At 39.9% G+C, this 25467-nt stretch overlaps 1 protein-coding gene across 3 annotated transcripts in view; it reads left to right on the forward strand.

Annotated features, from left to right (window-relative positions):
- The window catches only part of etv1 (ETS variant transcription factor 1), a 140375-nt gene that overhangs the window by 61997 nt on the left and 52911 nt on the right, over positions 1 to 25467 (forward strand). For 2 of the 3 annotated variants that reach the window (XM_072253385.1, XM_072253384.1), the window contains exons 6-8: positions 1733 to 1862; positions 6024 to 6212; positions 7394 to 7641. In XM_072253385.1, coding sequence (XP_072109486.1) covers positions 1733 to 1862; positions 6024 to 6212; positions 7394 to 7641 — 567 coding nt within the window. The remainder of the gene's footprint in view (positions 1 to 1732; positions 1863 to 6023; positions 6213 to 7393; positions 7642 to 25467) is intronic. The other variant, XM_072253387.1, reaches the window with a different exon arrangement.

The raw sequence follows: 25467 nt of genomic DNA on the forward strand, positions 1-25467 counted from the left end.
TGCGATGGATGACTGGTTCATCTGCAGCATGTGGGTATGACTTTTTACTTATAGGAATTGTAACTGTGCTATGGAAATCCTTTGTTTCAGAAGTGGTTTGTAATTTGGAAATGTTTAAGATAGAAATCATCTGAATTTTAAATGTATTTTAAGTATGTTGTTTGGTTTTAAATGTCTATCACTGTAAATAAATGAACTACTTAAACTACTTTGTTAGCTGGAAGTATTTTCTCCTTAGTTCTGAGAAGGGACTGACTACTCGGGTAGTGGGTATGGGCTCACTACTCACCGTGGAGAATAAACAGAAGTGAACTAGCTTTTGAATATTAGGTAGTTGCTGTATAACCTCCCTTTAGTGAGGGTACCTGATAGGGTTTAAGGTTTTAATTTGAGTTTAGAATGTTGCAGTCAGCAAATCCAATGCCATCACACAATCTCTCATCACCACAGTGTAGGGTGAAGCTGTACGTACTTGCCTTCAATTTCATTAACCTAGCTGCAGCCAGAAAATCAACTGCATTGTTAAATTTCTCCATCTCACTATGTCTCTTCCCTCCTCATGCTCTTTTAACCAAATTTATGGCATTTTCCCAGTTTGTTTTGTTTGAAATGCTGCAGTGCAATGCCTTGCGGCAATTTTTCTACCATGGAAATGCTACAGAAAAGGAAGCTATTTTTGGCTGTTCTAAACATTGCATAGTCATTTCTCTCCCCACATCATACCTTACATCAGAGGATTTAGATTGCTGAAAAATTTGTTGGAAATCTTAAGATGCTGTTGGTTTGGTTTTGAGGGAAGAACATTACTTCTGATGAAGATTTAGTGCTTACAATTTTAAATGAACACTTTTTTTGGCTTCTCTTGTGAGTGCCCATATTAGTGCTTTCTCAACTTGGAATCTGAGAGCTCTGACCTTAGTCAATACTGAATTGCTTCATACACATAATTGTAAAGGTAGAGATTTGCATCATACTCTGACATACATCAAGATCTTTATATAACCTTGTTGCATATGTAAGATTAGGTCAATTACAAACAACAGTGTTTTTTTTTTTGTCCTGAGGCCTCCATTGGTCAGAGTTGATCATGGTTATTGTGTCCTAGTTGTCCAGATATGCAGTGCAATATGGAGAGCAAGCTGTCGCCCATGTAGCAAGCTCCACCTTCTCCAGGCATCTAAATGTCCTATGAATGTTAAAAGGCACACTGAAGCAAAACCATTTATTTAACTGGTCTGTTATCACTCCAAATATACACACTTTACTTGTTGTGCAATAAGGATTGTATAATTATGACTATTTAAGTAATTTATTATAAATATTTTGCAAAGAGACTTTTGGCAGTAGTTGTTTGTGTAGAAAAATAAATCTTAGGAAAAATAAACCATGTTGCTATGCACCTTAACTCTTTAACATTGCATCCTTGTGAGTATTTGTTTGCCTCGTTGTTCACTAATTTGTAATCCTCAATGAGTGAGCTGTTATATTTAGCTATCACCGTCTTGTATATCACCAGTGGCTTATCCTGTCTAGTTAAAAGCCTGCATTTGAAGGCTTTCAATGGGATCCAAACAAATCAAACAGTGTTTGTTAACAGCATGTTAAAGAAACCAGCACAAGGCCTGAGTGATGGCAAGATAGAGAGCAAAGGTACTCTATTGGATCTCTTTGAATACATGTATTGATCTGCCAAGACACTGTTTCTCATTCTGTGTCTCCCACTTCATTTCAGTGGCTTTTCATGGCCTCTCTCTAAAAATCAAGAAGGAACCGCAGAGTCCCTGTTCTGAGCTGAGCCCTGCCTGCAGCCATGAGCAACCTTTCAAGTTCAGCTACGGGGAAAAGTGCCTGTATAATGTCAGGTAAGATGAGTTCACTGGTGTTCCCAGTTATTAATAGGTGACTCATTCTTCCAATGGCTAATATGTTTCTTTCACAAAAATGGCTAACACGGGGGGGTGGGGGCATGAAGTTAGGGAAAGAATAGGGAGGCATGTCATGGGTAAGATTTTACAGAGAGTGATGAGTGCCTGGAACTGCTGCTGGAAGTGGTGGTAAAGGCAGAAACATGAGGGACATTTTAAGTAAGTCTTAGATAGGCAAATGATAATAGAAAAATAGAAGGTTATGTAGGAGGGAACGGTTAGATTGATCTTAGTGTAGGCTAAAACATTAGTACAACGTAGTAGGTTGAATTATCTGTACTGTTCTATGTTGTAGTTGTTATTTCCTTTCTGAAGGAGCATCATGTAGGGGTACAGCTTGAAAGTAACCCATAGGAGGGTCAGACGGGAGAACAGGGAGAGGTTTTTACCCAGAGCATGGTAGGGGTTAGGAATTCACAGCTTAAAAAGGAGGTAGAGGGGGAAACTGTCATCGCTTAAAGATTTGCAGATGTACTAGAGGTATCAGAACCTGCAAAGCTATAGTTTGAGTGCCCGAAAGTACATCAGGCTGGATGGCTCTTCTTTGGTTAGCATGTAGGGTGGGCCGAATGTCTTCCTTCTCTTTCAAGTCTTCCATGATTATTTATATCTCTGCTTTAAGCAGCAGAAATTGCTCATATCAATACACTTAATGCAGACTTGTTTTAAAACTGCACTCACACTTCTTCCGTAGTTAACCCAGTGTGTTCATCAGTGTATTTGATTGGGGAAGGGTGGGGTGGGGTTTGTAGGGGAACAGGAGTACGATATGCAACTTCTGATGATAGTTTTGCCTCATACGTTACAAAGTCACTTTCATGGTTGGCTTCTACGTCTTTAATTAAAGCGATCTGAAGTAGATGAAGTAAAGGTGAATTGTTGCCTTCTTGTCACATTTATGGGTTGAGTCAAGTTTTATTTGTCCTGCACAGTAAATTCACTTTACATTTGTGCTCTTAATTCTTAGTTCATTCCATCCCTAGTTCTCTCATAAGATTACAATTTTTAATATTTAATTAATATTCAATATTTTGAATGCTACATGGAAACAATGTAGCTATGCTGGGTATTGCTTAATTTGGATGGGTGTAAAGGATTAGGGTCGAGAGAATTCTCTGTGTTATTTTGTAGATGTTACGACGGCATTGCGATTTACCCTATTGCAGCTTGTGACAATCACGTAAAGAGAGTGAACTTGTGTTCCTCACAGACCAGCACTGTTAACTTTCCCTGAAAAACACTGCATTAAAATTAACATTGTCAGTTTCAATGTGATCTTCTTTACTGATATGCTGTGAGTTCTTTCACTTCTCAATGTGTAACCCAACAGATGCAGTCTCTGCAGAGAAATGCCACAGCATATAAGCAGCCCTCTTCCAGCCACAGGGGAGAGTTGCAACTAAATAATGAGAGGTGATTTGGAAAGTGTTCCCTTTGGACTAAAGGGACTTGGAGAGGTTGTTGATGACTGGTGCCTGCAGGAAGGATGCTCTTTGAAAATCCTTTTGAGCCTGCAATCATCTTTTTCTGGCAGAAATTCAGATCTTTATGGCAGATGGTGTTCAACCCAGATAAGTGTGAAGTGGTTCATTTTGGTAGGTCAAATTTGAAGACAGAATATAATATTAGTGGTAAGGCTCTTGGCAGTGTGGAGGATCGGCGAGATCTTGGGGTCCGTCTCCATAGGACACTCAAAACTTCTGTGCAGGTTGACAGTGTTGTTAAGAAGGCATATGGTGTGTTGGCCTTCATCAACTGCGGGACTGAGTTCAAGAGCCGTGAGTTAATGTTACAGCTATATAAGACCTTAGTTAGACCCCACTTGGAGTACAGTACTGTGTTCAGTTCTGGACAGCTCCTTACAGAAAGGATGTGGTTACCATAGAGAGAGTGCAGGGGAGATTTACAAGGATATTTCCTAGATTGGAGTGTATGCCTTATGAGAATAGATTGAGTGAACTTGGAGTGACAGAGGATGAGAGGTGACCTGATAGAGGTGTATAAGATGATGAGAAGCATTGATCGTGTGGATAGCCGGAGGCTTTTTCCCAATGCTGAAATGGCCAACATAAGGGGGCATAGTTTTAAGTGCTTGGAAGTATGCACAAGGGGGATGTTAGAGGTAAGCTTTTTTACACAGAAAGTGGTGGGTGTGTGGAATGTGCTGTAGATTTTTATGATTCTATGATATGCTCAACTATGAATGCCTGAACTATGTGGGACCCTGTGATGCAGGCAAGTGACTGCTCTGCCTGCATATGTGGACTGAAGGGGAAAAAGCTGATGTCCTTTCATTTGAGTATGGCATCTGGGACCTCCCTATTGCTGCAGTGTGTCACAAACTGTAAGATGTTTGTTAATGCTGTCTGCAGTTTGAGTGAGAACTATACCTTTACAGATCAGCACAGTTGAAAATTTCACCATGGAAGACTCTTGCATGTTGCACTACTTATAATGCCACTTGGGTAGGTTGACCATCTGGAAAAAAAAATTGAGCTAAGGAGAAAGAAAATCGCTCTGAAAACTAAGATCCTGCCTCCCATCCAGAATTGTGCACAAAGTTGTTCCACTCCAGGTTAACCCATTTTTCAACTGAAGAACATCATACTTTATTTGAAGTTGGAAGAACAAATCCCTGAGAATTAAAAAAAATGCAGAAGCTGGAAATCTAGAGTAAAAAGGAAAAAATGCTGAAAATACTCGGCTGGTCAGGCTGTACTAGTGGAAAGAAAAATAGAGTTGGAATTTAACTTTGAAATTTAGGAATTGCAGCTGTGAATGAATTCCTGACTCTTTTGGATAATGCAGGCCAGTGCAGTAATTTCCCTGGAATGGTGTCATGGGTTTTGTCTTGTCTTGTACCAGGAAGTGGAATGAAGCCCTTAGTAAATCTTGGTGTTAAATTCCCAACAAAGCACTGATATTACAGTCAAAAATTAACAAACCTCAATGTTTTAAAGTGGTATCAGCAAAGCATTGTTTTTCTTTCTTTTCCCAAATGAATATTGATCCAGAGGATTCTCTGATTGTCTCTGTAAGTCAAGATGTTCCAGAACATCAGCATGCTCACTTTATACATCAAAGCAGAGCCATAATGTCAGTCCGCTAGTGCAGGAGTACACTATTGTGCTTTTATCTTTTGTGCCTAAAATGTACCAGCACATGAATGAAACAGCAGGTCCTCCCTCAGGAATAAAAATACAAATGTTGGAAATATTCAGCAGGTTAGGCAGCATCTCTGGAAGGAGAAAGAGAGTTGACATTTCAGGTTGAAGATCCTTCAGGAGACCACTCATCAGACCACACATCAGAATGGTCTTCGACAGAAATGGTGATTCTGCTTCTCTATCCACTGCTGCAGCCTGACGTACTCAACACTTCTAGAATTCTCTTTTTGTTTTTGATTTCCAGCGTTTGTAGCTTTTTCCCCACTATCACTTATTTTATGAAAATCAACGGACTGTTCCTCCTTGTGACAAGTATCTGGGACCATGATTGCTCTTGGCAAAATTTTTCTACAGAAGTGCCATTGCCTTCTTCTGGGCAGTGTCTTTACAAAATAGGTGATCCCAGCCATTATCAATACCCTTCAGAGACTGTCTGTCTGGCATCAGTGATCGCATAACCAGAACTTGTGATATGCACCACCTGCTCATACGACCATCCACCACCTGTTCCCGTGGCTTCATGTTACCCTGATCTGGGGCTAAGCAGGTGCTACACTTTGCCCAAGGGTGACTTTCAGGGTAGCGGAGGGAAGGAGTGGCTTACACCTCCTTTGGTAAAGATGTATCTCCACTCTGCCACTCCTCAACACTTTCAATTCCCCGGCCCTGATGGCCTCATTTTCACCAGTCCTTAAGAAGGGTCTCAGCCCAAAATGTCAACTGTTTATTCATTTCCATAGCTGCTAACTGACTTGCTGAGATTCTCCAGCATTTTGTGTATGTTTCTTAAGGAAATTATTTAGATCCTTTTCACTACAGCTAATCTAATGCCGAAAGCAAGGTCAAATTTATTAGCTGACAATGCAGGGAGAAATGCATTTTGCCCAATTATCTCTTGTTACATTTGTGGGCTTGCTTCTGTTTCTTTCAGTGCCTACGACCAGAAGCCGCCTGCTGGATTGAAACCCTCTAACCCGCCAACCCCATCCAGCACACCAGTGTCCCCCTTGCACCATGGGTCACCTAATCCTGCAGCTACTCCCAAACCGGACAGAAGTTTTCCAGCTCATCTTCCTGCCACCCAGCCCATTCCAGAGAACACCTACCCAATGGATCCTAGGTTAGCAAGTACACTTGGACCTTTTGAATGTTTATTTAGTTGTCAAGAGAATTTCCTCATTCTATCAATGTCTGCCCTCTAAAATGTGGTAAAACCTAAATTAGCAACAAACAAACATTTTTTGCTAATTACTGGGCTTCTTGCAGAGGTTTGATCATATACTGGTTCCATTCTGCACTGAAAGCTGTTCTTAGTGCATGGATAGAAAACTGGTTGGGAATACAGCCAGAAATAACAACAGGCCTTGGGCAGTAGTATAACACAGTCAACTATCATGGCTTTACACTACTAGAATTTACTTTTTCATTGAGTTCAATGATATGGAAGTCAAGTTTGACTTGCAATGGACAGCTAAATTATTCTCGCCTGATTTGTATTGTATCCTAAACCAAGCCTTTTCAACAGTCTTTTCAGATCATTGGAAAATTCACTGCCTCGTCTCCATTATTAAAATATATGTCTTTATGTTCATTATTATTAGCACTAATTCTCTTGTATATAAGTGGGCAATGGATATGTGGGACTGCCTACAAGACACTAGCTGAACCAAAGAGTTCACATGCTGCTATATTTTCACGAGGTCAAACTGCTATTGGTTTTAACTTGGGTCAACCTGCAAAAATATATTACTGCTTGGAATGATTCATAGATATCTGTTCTTAAATATTGTAAAGGTAGCTTTTCTAGATACCCATTAAACTCTCTTACAGTGAAACACTCTGTGCTGGGGGAGCAAATTCTTAGTTATCTACTCCCTAGTAGCTTCAATCTCCATGTGATTATTGTCCATTTAGGCAGTCATCTCAATGTGAACACTGCAAAGTATGTATTTTTCCCATCCATGTGGGATGACACTGTGTTGCCTTTCAGTTCACTTCTGAGTACTTATTGTAGTTGTATACTAAGTATTGAAGCAAAATTTTCTGTGAGTGAAAGGTTGTTTGTCCATCTAATCAGCTTCAGCCAAAGTACATCTAATTATTCCCTCCTGTTTCTTTAACAGAGTCTTATCACCTTATCCCTTGATCTTACTTTCAGCTTACATCTAATGTTGTTTAACATGCTGGGTAATTCATAGAAATGCTCATTTTTGACAGTGTAAAGAAAGCTTGATTACTGAGGAATATGATAAAAGTTTACTTTAGTATTCACTGATCTTTCCTGTTTTATGTCACTTACAGATTCCGGCGTCAGCTCTCCGAGCCATGCCATTCATTCCCACCTCCTCATGGACTGCCCAGAGAAGGTCGTCCCATGTACCAGAGGCAGTTGTCTGAGCCCAACATCCCCTTTCCCCCTCAGGGGTTCAAACAGGAATACCATGATCCAGTCTACGAACATGCCACTATGATTAGTGGTCCAACGAACCAGAGTTTTCCACAGCCCATGATGATTAAGCAGGAGCCACGGGATTATGCATATGATTCAGGTTAGTGTGGTTGAGGTACAAATGCACAAAACAGAATCCAAACTAACAGCAGCAATGAAGCAAGATGTTTTCAGCTGGAGTTTATTGAATAATTGGCTTCTACAATTACACTGAAGGGACTGCTACCAGTCATTTTCAATCCCAGTGGAGGCTCAGCCTGAATCCATTATCTGATGTGTTAGCATTAGAAAAGTGCTTTGGGCTCACATTTCCACCTCTGCCTGTGTGAAAATGGCCAGAGAAACTGTGGTTATTAAAGATAAAACCATTCATTACCAAGGTTATTTGCTTTGTCCACTGTTGTGGTGCTGTTAGAGGGAGGTCTTACTCTTAGCTACTTTCTCTCAATCCTTCATCTTTATGTTATTATTTGCTTAAAGAACAACACCTCAATACAATGAACGATATAAGATTCCCAAAAAGGATTTAGTTTGCCCTTTTGGCATTGTAGCTTACATTTTTAAATGAAACCTAGAGGTATTAATGTATGTAAATAACCTTCCATTGATCAGCTTATCACATATTAAACGTCTGAAATAAAGTGAACAGTGACACAAAATTCCTGCAACATCTTTGAATCACACAACATGTTGTTCTTGTCTATTGTTAACACAGAATACTAGTCACAGGAAGCTGACAGGCCTCAGCAGTTTATAAAAAATAAACTACTGCTATGTGGATTTGAATTTTTTATTTATTTATTGAGATACTGCACAGAATAGGTCCTTCTGGTCCTTAAAGCCATGCCACACAACAATCCCCTGTTTTAATCTGGGCCTAATCACGGGATAATTTGGAATGACAAATTAATCTACCAACCGTTACATCTTTGGATTATGAGAGAAAACTGGAGAACGTGGAGAAAACATACACGGTTATGGGGAGAACGTACAAACTCCTTAAAGACAACAGTGGGAAGTGAACCCGAGATGCGGTTACTGTACAGCATTATGCTAACTACTACACCACCATCCTGTCCCATGTTTTCTGTTAAACCATAGTTTTTTAAAGGTGCACATTAAGGTTTAATTTGCATTTGTTACTATAAGATTTGAAAAAAGGTACTTCACTGTCAGTGAACTATGGAGGAGATAGAATGTTTAGGATTTCAACAGGGCAGATGTCAATACAATCTTTCCTTTGGTTGGAGTATCTAGAACCAGGGGTTCCTTTCAAAATATCTGCAGGACTGAGTTCAGAAGACGTTTCACCCAGTGGATAATAATCTGGAATTCTGTACTCAGGAGGGCTGTAGAGATTCATTTGCTGAGTGTATTCAAGATAAATTGAATATATTTCGTTGAGAGAAGTAAGAAATAGGGGGTTAGCGAAAGACTTTGGGTCCTGAGGCAAATGATCAGCTTTGATCTATTTGAAAGACAGTGAGGGACACAATAGGCTGAATGGTCTAGTCCCAATTGTTATCTTCTTATTAGTTTTTAGAAGTGCAGTCACTTATAATACAGGGGTAATGTGACCAAGATGAGCACATCTGCATTGGTTACAAATGAATCATAACTATATTTATGGGTTCCAACCTTGCACTTCATCTTCAAATGGTAAATGACATTTGGCTGACATTGGCTCTGACAATGCAACACTGCTTGAATACTCTACTGAAGTGTTACTTTAAATTATATGCTCAAGCCCTTGGAGTGAAGAACATCGAACATTATAGCACAGTACAGTCCCTTTGGCTGTGCTGACTTTTTAATATACTCTAAGATCAATTTCGATAGGTTTCAATAGGTACATGTAACGTGTACAATATACATCCTGAAATTCTTTTTCTTCGCAAACATCCACAAAAACAGAGGAGTGCCCCAAAGAATGAATGACAGTTAAATGTTAGAACCCCAAAGCCCCCCCAGCTCCCCCCTCCCACGCACAAGCAGCAGCAAAGCAACAATCCCCTCTCCCCCACCAGCAAAAAAAGCATCGGCAGCCCCCACCGAGCTGTCAAGCATGCAGCAAAGCATCAATAAAGACACAGACTTGCAGTACCCCAAAGACTACTCATTCACCCAGTAATTCGACATACCACAGGCTCTCTCTCTCCCTAACAGGGGAAAAAGAGGTGTCCCTGTTTCACAGCGAGAAGGGTGACATAACAAAACCACTTGCTGATCTATGGCGTAAAAAGTCTGTTGCACTGCTTTTTCTGAGCTATGTGCCCAAAGAACTTGGGTCTCTGAACACTTGGGCAGCTGCCAGTTCGCTGCTTACGATCTTCCATCTCCCACAATGCACCAGGCGGCAGCACCATCCTCAAGTCTGCCCGCCTCCGGGGCCACGAAAATCCGGCACCCTGAAGGCGCACTAGTCTTCTGGTCCGCGTCCTTGGCATATCGAAAAGTGGCCGGTCATGAGACTCAAAAAGAACCAGAGTCAACATGTAACTCCAGGTCAGGGTCTTCAAAGGAACCCTGAAAAGGAAAAAAGAGATAATAAAAATAGAAATAGAGCTGGTTCCAAAGATGTAAGCAAAGGAGTTGACAATTTAATCCTTCCCATTTACATAGCCCCTATTTTTCTATCATTCATGTACCTATCAAAGAGTCTTACAAACGTTCTTCATATATCTGCCTCTGCTGCCACCTTTAAACTGTTTTCAATGCTGTGTAAAGAACTCCCTTCTAACAACCCCACTATACCTCTCTCCAATCATATTAAAATTATGCCCCAGGGTATTAGCCATTTCTGCCCTGGGAAAGTGTCTCTTGCTATCCAATTGATTTATGCCTCTTATCATTTTGTACACTTCTCTCGAGTTGCCTCTCATCTTCCTTTGTTCCAAAGAGAATAGCTCTAGCTTGCTCAACCTATCTCCATTAGATATGCTCTCTAATCCAGGCAGTGTCCTGGTAAATTTCCTCTGCACTCTCTAAAGTTTCCACATCCTTCCTATAATGAGTCAACCAGAACTGAACACATATTCGAAGTGTGATCTAACCAGGGTTTGATAGAGCAACATTACCTCTATCAAGGCTCTTGAACTTAATCTCCTAATTAATGAACAGCAATGCACCAGACGCCTTCCACCCTATCAACTTGTGTGGCAACTTTGAAAGATCTATAGACGTGGACCCCAAAGATCCCTCTGTCCCTCCACACTGTTAAGAATCATACCATTAATCCTATATTCTGCCTCAAATTCACCCTCCAAAGTGAATCATTTAACACTTTTCTGGGTTGAACTGTATCTGACAGTTCTCAGCAAAGCTGTGCATCCTGTCGACATCCCGTTTCAGCCCACGACAGCCATCTACACCAGTGGTCCCCAACCTTTATTGCCCCGCGGACCGGCCAGCCGGGGGGAGGGGGGGTGGGTGTTCAAATAGGGTTAAACTCACCTCAACACGTCTTTTACAGTTAGGGTTGCCAACTTTCTCACTCCCAAATAAGGGACAAAAGTAGCAGTCAAATCCTGACGAAGGGTCCCGGCCCGAACATCGACTGTACCTCTTCCTATAGATGCTGCCTGGCCCACTGCGTTCACCAGCATTTTTTGTGTGTGTTGATGGGACACTTGTGTTTACTCCGAGAAAGACTACCATGACCATGAAGCCTTGCGCAGGCACCTATGTGCGCATGTGTGACGTGCGCATGCGTGTACGTGCTGATTTTTTTCCCACAAATCGGTTTTGGCTTAATCTTCCTGACTAGACTGTACATACATTATTTCTACTTTATATAGGCTCTGTATTTATCATATCATTCCTGCTTTTACTATATGTTAGAGTTATTTTAGGTCTTATGTGTTATTTGGTAGGTTATTTTTTGGGTCTGGGAACACTCAAAAATTTTTCTCATATAAATTAATGGTAATTGCTTCTTCGCTTTATACCATTTTGGCACGAAAGATTTCATAGGAACGCTCTACCTTAGCGGGAGAAATATGGGACAAGGGCGGTCCCGTATGGGACAAACCAATTTAGCCCAATATATGCGATGTCCTGGCAAATACGGGACAGTTGGCAACCCTATGTTCCAGTTCAACAGTGCGTGACGGGGAATGAGGAAAGGTGCAACTGACTCATATTGTTTCCTCGTGGCCCAGTAGCACATGCTTTGCGGCCCGGTGGTTGGGGACCGCTGATCTACACGATCCCAAAGTCCATCAACCTTTATATCGTTTGCAACCTTACTAACCCACCCTTTCACTTCCACGTCCAAGTCATTTATAAAAATCACAAAGGGCAGGGATCCCAGAACAGACCTTTGTGGAACACCACTGGTCACAGACCTCCAGGCAGAATATGCTTCATCTGCAACCATCCTTCTTCCAACCATGGAAAGGGTGAGCTGTATCAGGTTCCTGAGTGTCAATATCTCTTTGGATCTATCCTGGCCCTAACATATTGATGTAATTTCAAAGAAAGCACAACATCAGCTATACTTGTTTAGGAATTTGCCAAGAATTGGTATGTCACCAAAGACATTTACAAATTTCTACAGATTTGTGGTACAGAGCATTTTAACTGGTTGCACCACTGTCTGGTATGGAGGGGCCACTGCAAGGTATTGGGGAAAAAGCTGCAGAAAGTTGTAAACTCAGCCAGCTCCATCATGAGCACTAGCTTCCCAGGATCCAGGACACCTTCAAGAGGGTTTCATCCATCATTAAGGATGCCTATCACACAGCACGTGCCCTCTTCTCATTGCTGCAATCAAGGAGGAGGTACAGGAGCCTGAATAGATAGATAGATAGATAGATAGATATACTTTATTAATCCCGAGGGAAATTGGGTTTCATTCAACATACATTCAACATTTCAGGAACAGCTTCTTCCCCTCTGCCATCTGATTTCTGAATGGACAATGAATCCATGAACACAAACTCAGCATTCTTCCCCCTCTTTTTGCACTAGTTATCTAATTTATTTTTAATATACTTTTTATTGTAATGTATAATTTTAATTTCTTTGTTTTACAATGTACTGCTGCCAGAAAACAACAAATTTCATGAAATATGCTCTGATATTAGACTTGATTCTGATTCAATGGGCAAGCCAGTTCTGAACTCACACAGCCATATTTTCCTCGATCCCATATCTCCTACCATGGGGAAGGCTCCTCTTTTTCTGATTCAGAGAAGACTGTGCTTCTACTGAACTAGTATGAACATGATTAATTTTGGACATTGGTGCACAAAGTTTTCATTATCATTATTGTTTCATTGGTACAAAATGATTGTTTAAAGGGAAACGAGAATATAGATTTGGAACATCAATAATTTGTTGAAATCTTGAGTCTCACTGTTTTGTATAGAAACAAGTACTTTATAAATGAATATTTAAAATGTTCAAGATTTCTCATAGATGCACAATTTGATAGAAATTTGTTCTTTGCTTAATTAGATTCACCCACGAGATTCATGATCTCCAGTCATTGATCTAATATTTTTCATTGATTGCTACTCCCTGCCAATGCAGTCTGCCTGTGATTGATCCTGTAGTCAGCAACTGGCATCCTGGAGCAATTACATACCTAGTTTCACTTCTCTTAACTTGATAGCCCCCCCCCCTACAATGTCTCTTCCCTATGTTAACCAAGGGTCTTGACAACCCTCTATCCAGATATGTATTTTCTTATTTAGGGCTCACTGGAACTGTTAGGACCCCCTCAGTAACCTGAATGGAAATTTCCTCTGGGCATGACATACTGACGCACCCACATCTGGCTCTTTCCTGGTCTAGCATCTGACCTCGCCTTTCCCTAGTCTTCTCCATTTTGCATCACTGACACTCCCACAGAAGAATGACAAGCTTAATGAAATTCAGTCAGTCACTCACTACTTAATTCTTTACACAAAACGATAGTATCCTTGAATAAAATCTCTGTTTTTAAAACAATGCTGGTCAGTCCACTGCGGTATGCAGTAAGTTCACAAAGAACTCTGAACTTAAGTTGCCAGCAATTATTTTAGGTATAATCGCAAATCAAATCTTTGTGTGCAAATCAAGGAAATGACAGTCACATTTAGAAGTGATCCCACTTTAGCAGAGTACGGTATATGTATATTGTAAATGCACAGGCTTCTATTGAGAAAAAGAATAGGTCCCAGTATTTGTTCTCAATGTTTAACACTAATTGGACTTCAAACATAAATTAATTTTACATTTTGTTTCCTGAAAGGACAATTTTTTTTCCCTTAGGAATGCAATGTTGCAGTGCTGAGAAGGGCTTTATAGCTCACTACATTAGATAATTTATTTCTGTGGTCTACCCTTAAGACTGATGAGTACAAATATATATTTTCAGTTTAAATGATTATAAATCACAGTTACAGCTGCATTCAACAGCATTCTGAGTTCAGCTCATGTCAACAGTATAATCCGGATTTATTCTCCTATTACAGTATAACGAGGTCAAATGGGTTTTGGCTGTCTTCCTAAGCTAGTAATGGAAGGCAGAAGTCCACATTAGACCAATCCCATCATCTTTACTCAGGAGTGATTGATTCAATCTATCCCCTTGGGGCCTCAGCATATAAACCAAGCTCGAGCATGAATGGAGCGAGTGAGCATTAAGTTTCATTCAGAAAATGGAGGAAAGGAAAGACTAGAATTCCCAGTTAGACAGGGCAGGGTGTACAATTTTAGCAGCTGCTTCCTTTGCCAGATTACTTGATACGGACATTACAGCAGCAGGCATGCCCAGAGTAAAATGACACCAGTGCTCTGCTTGTGTGCACAATTGAAGTCCAGTGAATGAGGATGTCCCATTCACATTGTGCAGAGATAACAAGAACTGGATGGTCTGAATTCCATTCAAAATACTACTTCCAGCTACACATCATTGTTGGTAAGCTTCAAGTAAGTGATGCAAGTTATGTGGAGGGAACAAGAACGGCCTCACATGGTAATGCAGATAATTCATTTACAAGGTCACAATGCAGTTTCTAAGTCCTGAATTTTGGATACATCAGCTGGGCGGGCCTACTTACCTATCATTTTGGTGGGGGAATACAAAACCTCGCTGTATTTTGTAAGACCTGTGATAAAAGTCAAAGTTGTCGTCTTTACCAATGATTTCTAAACAATTGCAAGATTATTGAATAGTACTCTAGAGATGATCAATCATTTATAAAGAGAAAAATTTTACAGTAAAGAACCCTGTAAAATAATATTCTCATAAAATGTAGAAGATATCAAGGAGCTGTAAAAAAAATTGGTGAATTGAAGCTTGCTGGTATCCTAATGGTTGAGGTGATTGATGGAGTGAAGAAAATTTTGTGCTGATTGCCAGTGCACGTTGCTGGTACAGAGAGACTTGATGGGGTGAAAACTTATAGATTAAGTGGATATATTAGCTGATATGGTATGCTAGGGATCCTTGTTGGTGTCTAACTAGAAAGTAGAAATGTTTGTATAAAAGTCATAATGTTATGATGGCCAGATAGATGAAGGAAAAGGAGATGAAGGATGTGTAACAAAGGGTTTAAGCTGGTTCAATTATACAGCTAGTCCAATAGGCTGGGCCACATCATTTCATTAATCAACTGTACATGTTGCTGCAAAATGAAGCCAAGTATAACATTTCTATTCAAAACAAAATTTTGGAAGCTTTTATTTTGTTTGAATTGTATACATTCCAAATAGAGTTCAAATAAAATTAAGGCCAAAAAAAAATGGAGGAGTCTCAATTCCAGTTGAAAAGATAAAGTAATGAGCTGATTCAGACTGATCAGACATACTGAGGTACAACTAAAGAAACTGTAAATTATATATGCACAGATTACATATCAACATTAGAATTTAATTTGGTGTCACAGTCCAACTTAGTTTTAGTTGTGTTTTAATTGTGTTCATGATTTTGAATCTAATGTCCATTATTTTTGAATCTGTACGCCCTGAATGATGAGCTCTGTACTTAGCCCATCTGAACTTGCCCTGAATTTGTATGCATCTAAGATACCAGTTTTCCCTCTAGTACTGTTTCATGTTTCTCTCTGCAGTAGACCAGGGTCTTGTCTATCTGTATCATTTCACTGATTTTTTCACTCTTCATCAGTTCACCACTATACCAATATAAGTATCATTACTAAATTTTGACATATCATTTTAGCCATAGAATTATACAACATAAAACAGGCCTTTTGGTCCAGCTAGTCCATTCAGATTGTGATGCACACCTAAATTAGTCCCATTTGCCTACTTTTGGCCCAGGTCCCTTGAAACATTTTCTATGCACGTAACTGTGCCAATGTTATGGAATCTCACAGAACAGAAGCAGTTGTCCATCCTGACCAAAATGCCGATCTAAACTAGTCCCATTTGACTATGTTTGGCACATATCCCTCTAATCTTTTTGTATTCACATACCTGTTCAAATGTCAGAGTCTTGCAGCATTGAAACAGGCCTTCCAGTCCAACTCATCCATAACAAACAATATAGCTATCTAAGCTAGTCCCCTTTGCCCACATTTGGCCCATATCCCTCAAACTATTCCTGTTCACGTGCCTGTCCAAATGCCTTTTAGATGTTGTTATTTTACCTGCCCCAACCACGTCCTCTGACAACTCATTGCATATATGTATCACCATCTTTGTGAAGGCATTCGATAAGGTGCCGCACAAGAGACTTATAAATGAGATATGGATGCGTGGAGTCGGAGGAAGTGTATTGGCATGGATAGTGGATTGGCTAACCAATACAAGGCAGGGAGTTGGTATAAATGGGTGTTTCTCCAGTTGGCAGTCAGTGGTGAGTGGGGTGCTGCAGGGGTCAGTGCTGGGCCCGCAGCTATTTACCATTTACATTGATGAATTGGAAGAGGGGACTGAGTGTAGCAGAGCAAAATTTGCCAATGACACTAAACTGAGTGGAAAAGCAAATTGTACAGGGGATGTGGAGAGTCTGCAGAGGGATATACAAATGTTTGTAGATAGATTAAGTGAGTGGGCCAATGTCTGGCAGATGGAATACCATGTTGGTAAAAGCGAGGTCATCCACTTTGGAAAGAATAATAGAAGAGCAGATTATTATTTAAATGGTGAAAGATTGCAGCATGCTGTTGTGCAGAAGAACTCGGAAGTGCTTGTGCATGAATCGCAAAAGGTTGGCTTGCAGGTAGAACAGGTTATTAAGAGGCAAACGGAATGTTGGCCTTCATTGCTAGAGGGATTGAATTCAAGAGCAGGGAGGTCACGCTGCAACTATACAGGGTACTCGTGAGGCCACACCTGGAGTACTGTGTGCAGTTCTGGTCTCCATACTTGAGGAAGAATATACTGGCTTTGGAGGCAGTGCAGAGGAGGTTCACCAGATTGATTCCAGAGATGAAAAGGTTAACCTATGAGGAGAGATTGAGTTGCCTGGGACTATACTCTCTGGAATTCAAAAGAATGAGAGAGGATCTTATAGAAACATACAAAATTTTGAAAGGAATAAATAAAATAGAAGTAGGAAAGTTGTTTCCATTGGTAGGTGAGACTAGAACTAGGGGGCATTGCCTCAAGATTCAGGGGAGAAGATTTAGGATGGAGATGAGGAGAAACTGTTTTTCCCAGAGAGTGGTGAATCTGTGGAATTCTCTGCTCAGGGAAGCAGTTGAGGCTTCTTCACTAAATATATTTAAGCTACAGTTAGATAGATTTTTACATAGTAAGGGAATTAAGGGTCATGGGGAAAAGGCAGGTAGATGGAGCTGAGTTTATGGACAGATCAGCCATGATCTTATTGAATGGCAGGGCAGGCTCGATGGGCCGGATGGCCTACTCCTGCTCCTATTTCTTATGTTCTTATGTAAGAAGTTGCCACCCAGGTTCCTATTAAATCTCTCCCCTCTCACCTTAAACCTATACCCACTGGTTCTTGATTTCCCAATCCTGGGAAAAATGCTGTGCACATTCATCCTATCTATGCCCCTCATGATATTTTACACTTCTATACAATCACCCTTTCATCTCCTATGCTCCAAGGAATAAAATCCTAGCCTGCCTAACCTCTTCCTTTAAAACCAGTCCCTCAAGTCCTGGCAACATATACTTCAGTCCTTTCTACACTTTCCAGATTAATAACATCTTTCCTACAAGAGAGTGACTGAAACACAATCCTCCAAATGCAGCCTGACTAATATCTTGTACAATTCCAACATTACATCTCAATTTCTATACTCAGTGGTCTGATGGGTGAATACCAGGGTGGCAAAAGTTTTTTTTTCACAACATTGTCTACCTGTGATGCCATCATTAGGGGAATTATGAAATTGTACTCCTAATTCGGTCTGCTCTGCAACACTCTCCAGGGTCTTATCATTCAAGTTCTACTCTGGTTTAACACTTCAAAATGTACTTATCTAAATTAATCTCTGCTATTCCTCAGCCTGATTTCCAATTTGATCAAGATCCCACTCTACTTCTTGAAAACCTCTTTCACTGCCTACATCACCATTCTCTTCATTTCCTAACCCTAGGAGAACACTGGACAATCCAGTCCCTTGTAATTTTTACAAATATAACTCTATAACGTTTGGCAGTCATATCCTGTCTTTTTCAATAACTATTTTAAAACTAATAGGATTATGGTCATTGATCCTAAAGTGTTCTCAGCCACTTGTCCAGCCCCATTTCCTAAGAGGAGATCAAGTGCCACCCCTTCTCTTGTAGGTCCATCTACATATTGCTTAGCCAAACCATCTTGGGACACTCAACAAATTCTGCCCCAGCTTATCCCTTAGCACCAAGGCAGTCCCAGTCAATATGAGGGCAGTTACAATGACCTACTATTTCAATCATATTATTCCTATATATTTGCTTCAATAATTTTATTTTATTCCTTTGTTCAAATCAGTGAAGTAATTGAAGTATTCGTCATCACAGTGGTGTAGTGGTTAGTGCGACGCTATTACAGCTCAGGGTGTTGGAGCTTGGAGTTCGGAGTTCAATTCTGACATTGGCTGTAAAGTGTCTGTAAGTCACTAAGAAAGTACAGGTTCAGCAAGAAGTACCTCCATCAGTGTAGAAATTCCTTATTTTGATATTGTGAACATAGAAAAAGAATTTTATGAATGTGTGCTGCATCAGATGTGGATAGTACATAAAAGAAAATACAGGAAACATGCCAAAGGTTTCTTGATGCACAGAGCTGGGAGGGAAGCTGAGGAGCCTGCATTTTGCATAAAATCCCTTTCAGTCATAAATTTGACTATTATATCCCCTAATCCTTCTTTAACAAACTACTCCCAAGTGTGAATGCTCCATTCACACTTTAATGATGAATTGGATGCAACACTGGCAGTCTCCAAAGTGTAGACTTTTTATGATGTGATATCACTCAGACCTGGCAGGTTTTGGAAAAGGAGCTTAAAAGTTGAATTGATGTCCAATTTAAGAGTGGAAAAAGCTGAGATACAATACTGTGCAGCAGTCTTAGGTACATATAGATAGCTAGGTTGCCTAAGAATTTTGCACAGTACTGTATACTGTGTCTTTCCAGTTACCAAAGTGCACTTAATACTACTGAGCTAATACAAATTGAAGCACTCACACTTATTTCCCAACCACTTTCCTATTTTAGTTAATATACAGTACTGCGCAAGAAGGAAAAATCACCAAACGTTAATATGGTCTCTTATAGACAGAGACAAATGAAATTACATTGGGTCCAGGACATTTGCACAGAAACCCATTTGTGGCTTCAGAGAAGGAAATGGTGGGGTGGGGGGGACAAAAGCCCTCATAGCAACAGTGGAAAATAACAGGTCCAGAGAGATGAAGGATCTGAAAGAAGTTGTCACTCGTAAAATGATAGTAATAGGTTTGAAAGCTAATAAATTCCCAGAACTAACATCCTGAATAGGTTTTCAAGGAGGTCACTATGGAGATATTGAACACACTGGCTCATGCCTTCTAAAGTTCTATAGAGCCTAGAATTGTTCCCAGAGATTAGAAGGTCTTAAATGTAAAACTTCAATTTAAAAAAATACAAGAGACAAAATGAAAGAACTACTGATGCGGTAGTTTAATTTCAATAGAAGGGAAGTTGGACTATTATTATTTAAAAATTGGTAATGGAGCAGTTGGAAAATTATAACTATGGGCACGATAATAAGAACTTTGAAAGGGAAATCATTTTCCAGAAATATGTTAGAGATTCTTGAATTGTAACTGGTAGAATAAATAAAGAACAGTGGAGCAGAGAATAAAATCAATAATAATGGTATTTTATTATGACAATGGAGGAAGTAATTTGGCTTATTGTTTATGGCAGAATGCAAACCCATGCCTCACCTTTCTCTCGTTTGTTTTCTCTCACATTCTCTTCAACTCCACTCTGATTCTCCGATGAGAATTAACAATTAACAAGAGACAATTAATGTACAAACAACAAGTCATTAAATGGGAAACCAGAGCAACCATGGGCAACATAATCACAGGGAGAACATGCAAATTCGATACAGGTAGCATTGGAGGCCAGGATTGAACCAGAGTCACTGGAACTGAAGCTAGAGTTCTCCCTGCAGCACTTTGGTTATCTTGTGATCCTTGAGTTAGGAGGCAAGGACCATGGGGTATCATAAGGACTGGTGCTTGGCCCAGGTTCTTGAAATCTTTGTGAATGGTTCTGATGGAACAGGGTTGGGGGGAGGGAGTGGTGAAGAGGGAGTAGGCATGAAGTATTAAAGACTGTTGATTATGTACAACTGATTTGTGAGGAGGATGCAGAGATCCTTCAAGGGGATATGAAAGGACAAAGTGAATGGTTGAAGACAAGCACAAACACAGAAGTCTTCAGATGCCGGAAATCCAATGCAACACACACAAAATGCTGGAGAAATTCAGTAGATCAGGCAGCATTTATGGAAATGAATAGATAGTCAATGTTTTGGGCTGAGACCAAAGAAGTTGGAATATTGCGTGGGAGAAATGAAACTATACACATTAGTATAGGAAATAGAAAAGCAGATTTTTTTTTAAATGGTGAGGAATTGAAGAACAATGGTATTTAATGGGAACTGTTAGTCAAGTTGAGTTTATTGTCATATGCACAAGTATGTTAAGGTATGGTGCAATGGGAAACTTGATTACAGCAATATCACAGACATGTAGGTATAGATAACATCACAATATAAAATATATGAATTATGTCAAGCAGTGGAGAGACAGAGAGAAAATAGACTGCAAAAAAAACAAGAAAGTGATTTAAAAAAGACACGTCCATGCAAATACATGTATACGTTCACAGTGAAAGTAAACATGCAGGTAGAACAAAAAGTTTAGAAAGGCAATTAACACTTTTACCTTTATTGTAAAGGAATGCAAATAAAGGGGTAAAGATAGTCATAGACTCACAGCCAGGAAACAGTAGTCCTTCAGCCCATTTCTGACTTTGCCAACCCTAAGTATCCCACTTGTCTGTAGCCATCTATGCCATGACATTTCAAATACTCATCTAATCATTTTGTGAGCGTATCTGCCCTCACCTACTCTTTCATTCAATATACTCCAGGTTTCAACCACTATCCAGATTCAAAAAATTCTTCCTCAACTTCCATCTAAGGCTCACATCCTTTATTTTAAACACATGCCTGCTGGTTATAGACACTACTGCTATGGGGGTAAGTTTCACACCTTCTCCCCTATCTATGGTGTTCATGATTTTGTATACCTCAGTCAGTTCAACCCTCAGCTTTCCCTTGTCAAAAGGAAACAAACCCAGCCTATCCAGTGTCCCCTCAAAGCTCTTATCTTCTGTGCTCATATTCTTTGTTATCCAACTTATCAACCAGAGCTGTTCCTTTCAGGGAACCTTGGGCATCTGTACTCAGTGGCCACATTATGATGTAAAAGAGTGGCCTTATAAAGTGGTCTTATAAAGTCGTCTTCTGCTTTGTGTGGCATTCTGCTGCTGTACCCCATCCACTTCAATATTTGATGTGCTGTGTATTTAGAGATGCTCTTCTGTACACCACTTGGTTATGAGCTATTGTCACTTTCCTGTAATTTTGAACCAGTCTGGACACTCTCCTGACCTTCCTCATTAACACAGCACTTCTGCCAACAAAACTGCCGCTCATTGTTGTTTTTTGTTGTTTTTCACGCTATTCTCTGTAAACTCCAGAGACTGTTGTGCACGATAATCTCAGGAGATCAGCAGTTTGTGAGATACTCAAACCAGTCTAGCACAAACAATCATTCCACGTTCAAAGTCACTTAGATCACATTTCTTCCTCATTCTGATGTTTGGTCTGAACAACAGCTGAACCTCTGGACCATGACTGCATGCTTTTATGCATTGAGTTGCTGCTACATCATTGGCTGATTAGATATTTGCGATAATGAGCAGGGTGTACCTAATAAATTGGTCACTGAGTCAAGGTCCCTCTCCTTCTGTTCCTTTGTACTTCCTAAAGTACTATCATTCAGTGCATATAATACAGCCACTTTAGTCCTGAAATGTATCAGATGGCACTTTTTTCAAGATTGAATTCCGTGTACATTTCTCAACACATTTTACCAACTCAATAGTATCACCTTGTAGCTGAAAGACTATTATGCCTACTATAAACAACACCATCAATCTTCTTGTCATCTGCGGACTTGTTAAACATACCTCCTATATTTACATCCAGATTGTAAATGTATATAACAATCTTCAAAGGTCCCAGCATCGATCCCTCTGGCACGCTATCAGTTAAAAGTTTCCAATAACAGAAGCAGAAATTAACCATAACCCTGTCTCCAATTACCTGACCTATTGTGTATCCAACTTGCCAATTGCCAGCATTTCACTGGCTCCTTCTTTAGAACCAGTCTCCATTGTGGAACCTTGCCAAAGAACCTAAAGAAATCCATTTAAATTACAGTGAATGCTCTAGCCTCATTAACAGACTGAGTCCCTTTGGAAAAATTCAATCAAATTATTCAGACAGGATCTCCCTCTAACAAACCCATGCTGACTATCCCTGATCAATCTCTGCCTTCCAACTGAAGGTTAATCTCTTTTTTTTTTCAATAATTCCACTGATAATTACACTTTGTAACTTCATGGCCTGTAATTACCTGGGTCTAACCCTACTGAACTTAATGAATAAAGGTGTCTTGCTATCTTGCAGTCATTTGGCACATTTTAGGTGACCAAAGAAGATTTAATAATTTCTGTCAAAGCCCTTGAAATTTCCTCTCCTGCCTCCTATGGCAGCCTGGGATACATCACATCAGGTCCTGGATTTATCTTTAAGCCTGCTAAGACATGTAATACCATCTCTTTCTCAATTCCACAGTTCCCTTGCCTGAATTCTCCAGCTACAGTGTCCTTCTCCATTACAAATACATATGAGAATGGTACATTTAAAGCCTCACCAACATCTTCTGGCTCCTTGCAAAGATTGCCACTTTGGTATCTAATAAACCTTACTCTTCTGCTAGTTACCCTTTTGCTTGCTTCTCTTATCTGCAATTATATATGGTCTCAGAGAGCACAGTGGTCAGATTTGGTCTTCTACCTAACAATGCACTTGCACCACAGGGAACGCAGCAAAGGTTTACCAAAGTGAGACAACTCATCACCTCAGGACAGCTGAACGTGAACAATAAATACTGACCTTCGAAAGTAGGCCTGCATCCTCTGAATGGCATTTATTAAATGCAACTTCTAATTTAGATTGGTCTCTTTTGGGTACTATTTTCTGAAGAAAACTCAATGAACATTCTAACTTTTCACTAGGAGTGACACATAAATGACACACTTGCGACAGAACCAAATTCACTGATCTGATTTCCATTTACATAAAGATCTTAGCAATTTTGGCGGTGTGGCTATGGTTGTCGGTAGAGTAGGTGCGTAGAAATTAAATAAATTATGTACTGCTGGTAGCACTGTTGTTCCCAAGTTACAAAATGGAATAAAATATCAATTTACCTGTCCAATGGGGTGAATTTCAGTTAGTTCTGAATAGTATGCTAGAGGGTGCACTGGGGACCAAACCATTCAGATATTAATTCTGTTAATTCTGCCACTTTCACTGAAGTCAGAAAAATATTGTTCAAGCAAAATCAACATCAGAACATGCATCAGCAGATATTACACATATGGTTCTGTGAAAATGGTTTGTTAACATATGGTTTCAGCTTGCCTTTGATTTCTAACTGTGAAGAATTACAACCAATGGAGGCTGAGGCTTGAAGTTCACAGAAGGATAAAATGGCTAGATATTGTCATTGTCTCCCTTCAGATCCCAAGGTAGAGGTGGCATTGACCTGGATTCTGGTTATTTATAACATGGAAATGAACCTGGATTGCAGATCATTAACAAATGAGTATCAGCAAAATGACCTTTGATTTGTTATTCAAAACAAAGTCACATGTGTTCTCTATGAATGTCAAGGTTAAGTTCTGCAAGAGTGCTTTTAATTATCAGTAACTTTTGCATGAAATCAGCTTAAAGCATGGAAGAATACAGTACATAAGCAGTATTTATACTGTTTTAGTGGGATTTTCAATGGATAGTGTCGCATTGGCAGACCAAGAATTCATCAATGGAAATTGAACTGTTGAACTGATAGCAAGCTTCCTCATATAACTCTTAGCTGATTGTCAGGGTTAAATGTATGGTAAACAAATGTAAATATTTTCATCACTAGAAATGAAATAACATAGAACATTGCACAGAGCAGCACATAGCACAACACAGGAGCAGAGTCCTTCTGCTCATTTCATCTGCCAGCATGTAATACATATACTTCCATCCTGAATATTCATGTGCCTGACTGCAAGCCTCTTCAATGCCACTACTGCTACAGTTTCACTAGCACCCCTGACAGTGCATTCCAGGCACCTATGTAAATAAAAAAAAACTGCCCTACACATCCCTTTTACTCTAGTCCCTCTCACCTTAACGCTAAGTCCTTGACTATCTGCTGTTTCTACCCTGGAAGGAAGATTTTACCCATCTATGACTCTCATAATTTCTTGATCTTCTATCAGGAAGGATGTGCTTACATTAGAGAGGGTTCAAAGGAGGTTAAAGAAAACCATTCAGGGATTGAAAGATTTATCATATAAGTAGCGTTTGATGGCTCTCTGGAATTCAAAAGAATGGGGGAAGATTTCATTGCAACCTATCGAATGTTGAATGGCTTCGATAGAATAGATTTGGAGAGGATGTTTCCTATGGTGTGGGAGTCTAAGACCAGAGGACACAGCCTCAGAATAAAGGGATGTCCACTTAGAACAAAGATGAGGAGGAATTTATTTTGCCAGCGATTGGTGAATCTGTGATATTTGTTGCCACAGTGACTGTGGAGGCCGAATCATTGGGTATATTTAAGGCAGAGGTTGATAAATTCTTGATTAGTCGGGGCATGAAGGGATACAGGGGGAAGGCAAAAGGTTGAGGCTGAGGGAAATGGGTCAGCTATGTTGGAATGGTGGAGTGGATTCAGTGAACCAAATGGCCTAACTCTGCTCCTATATCTTATGGTCTTCCCTCAGACAGGGAGAAGAATCCTAGTTTGTCCAGTCTTCCCTTATTACTAATACCCTTTAACCCAATAAACATCCTGGTGAACCTCTTCTTCACCTTCCCCATATGGAACACCACTGGTCACACATCTCCAGCCAGAATCAAAATCAGGCTTTATTTCACTGACATCTGTGGTGAAATTTGTTGCTTTGCCGCATCAGTACAGTACAAAACAAAAAAAAAATAACTAGTACAAAAAGAGATGAAAATAGTGAGGTAGTGGTTCATGGGTTCATAAACCATTCAGAATTCATCCCTCTGTCTTCTATGGTCAAGCCAATCTTGAATTCAATCTACCAAGTGTCCATTGATCTCATGTGCTTTCATCTTCTGGGTGAGGTTACTGTAAAGGATTT

The sequence above is a fragment of the Mobula birostris genome, chromosome 3 (genome assembly GCF_030028105.1).
Source record: "Mobula birostris isolate sMobBir1 chromosome 3, sMobBir1.hap1, whole genome shotgun sequence".
NCBI classification, from domain to species: Eukaryota; Metazoa; Chordata; class Chondrichthyes; order Myliobatiformes; family Myliobatidae; genus Mobula; species Mobula birostris.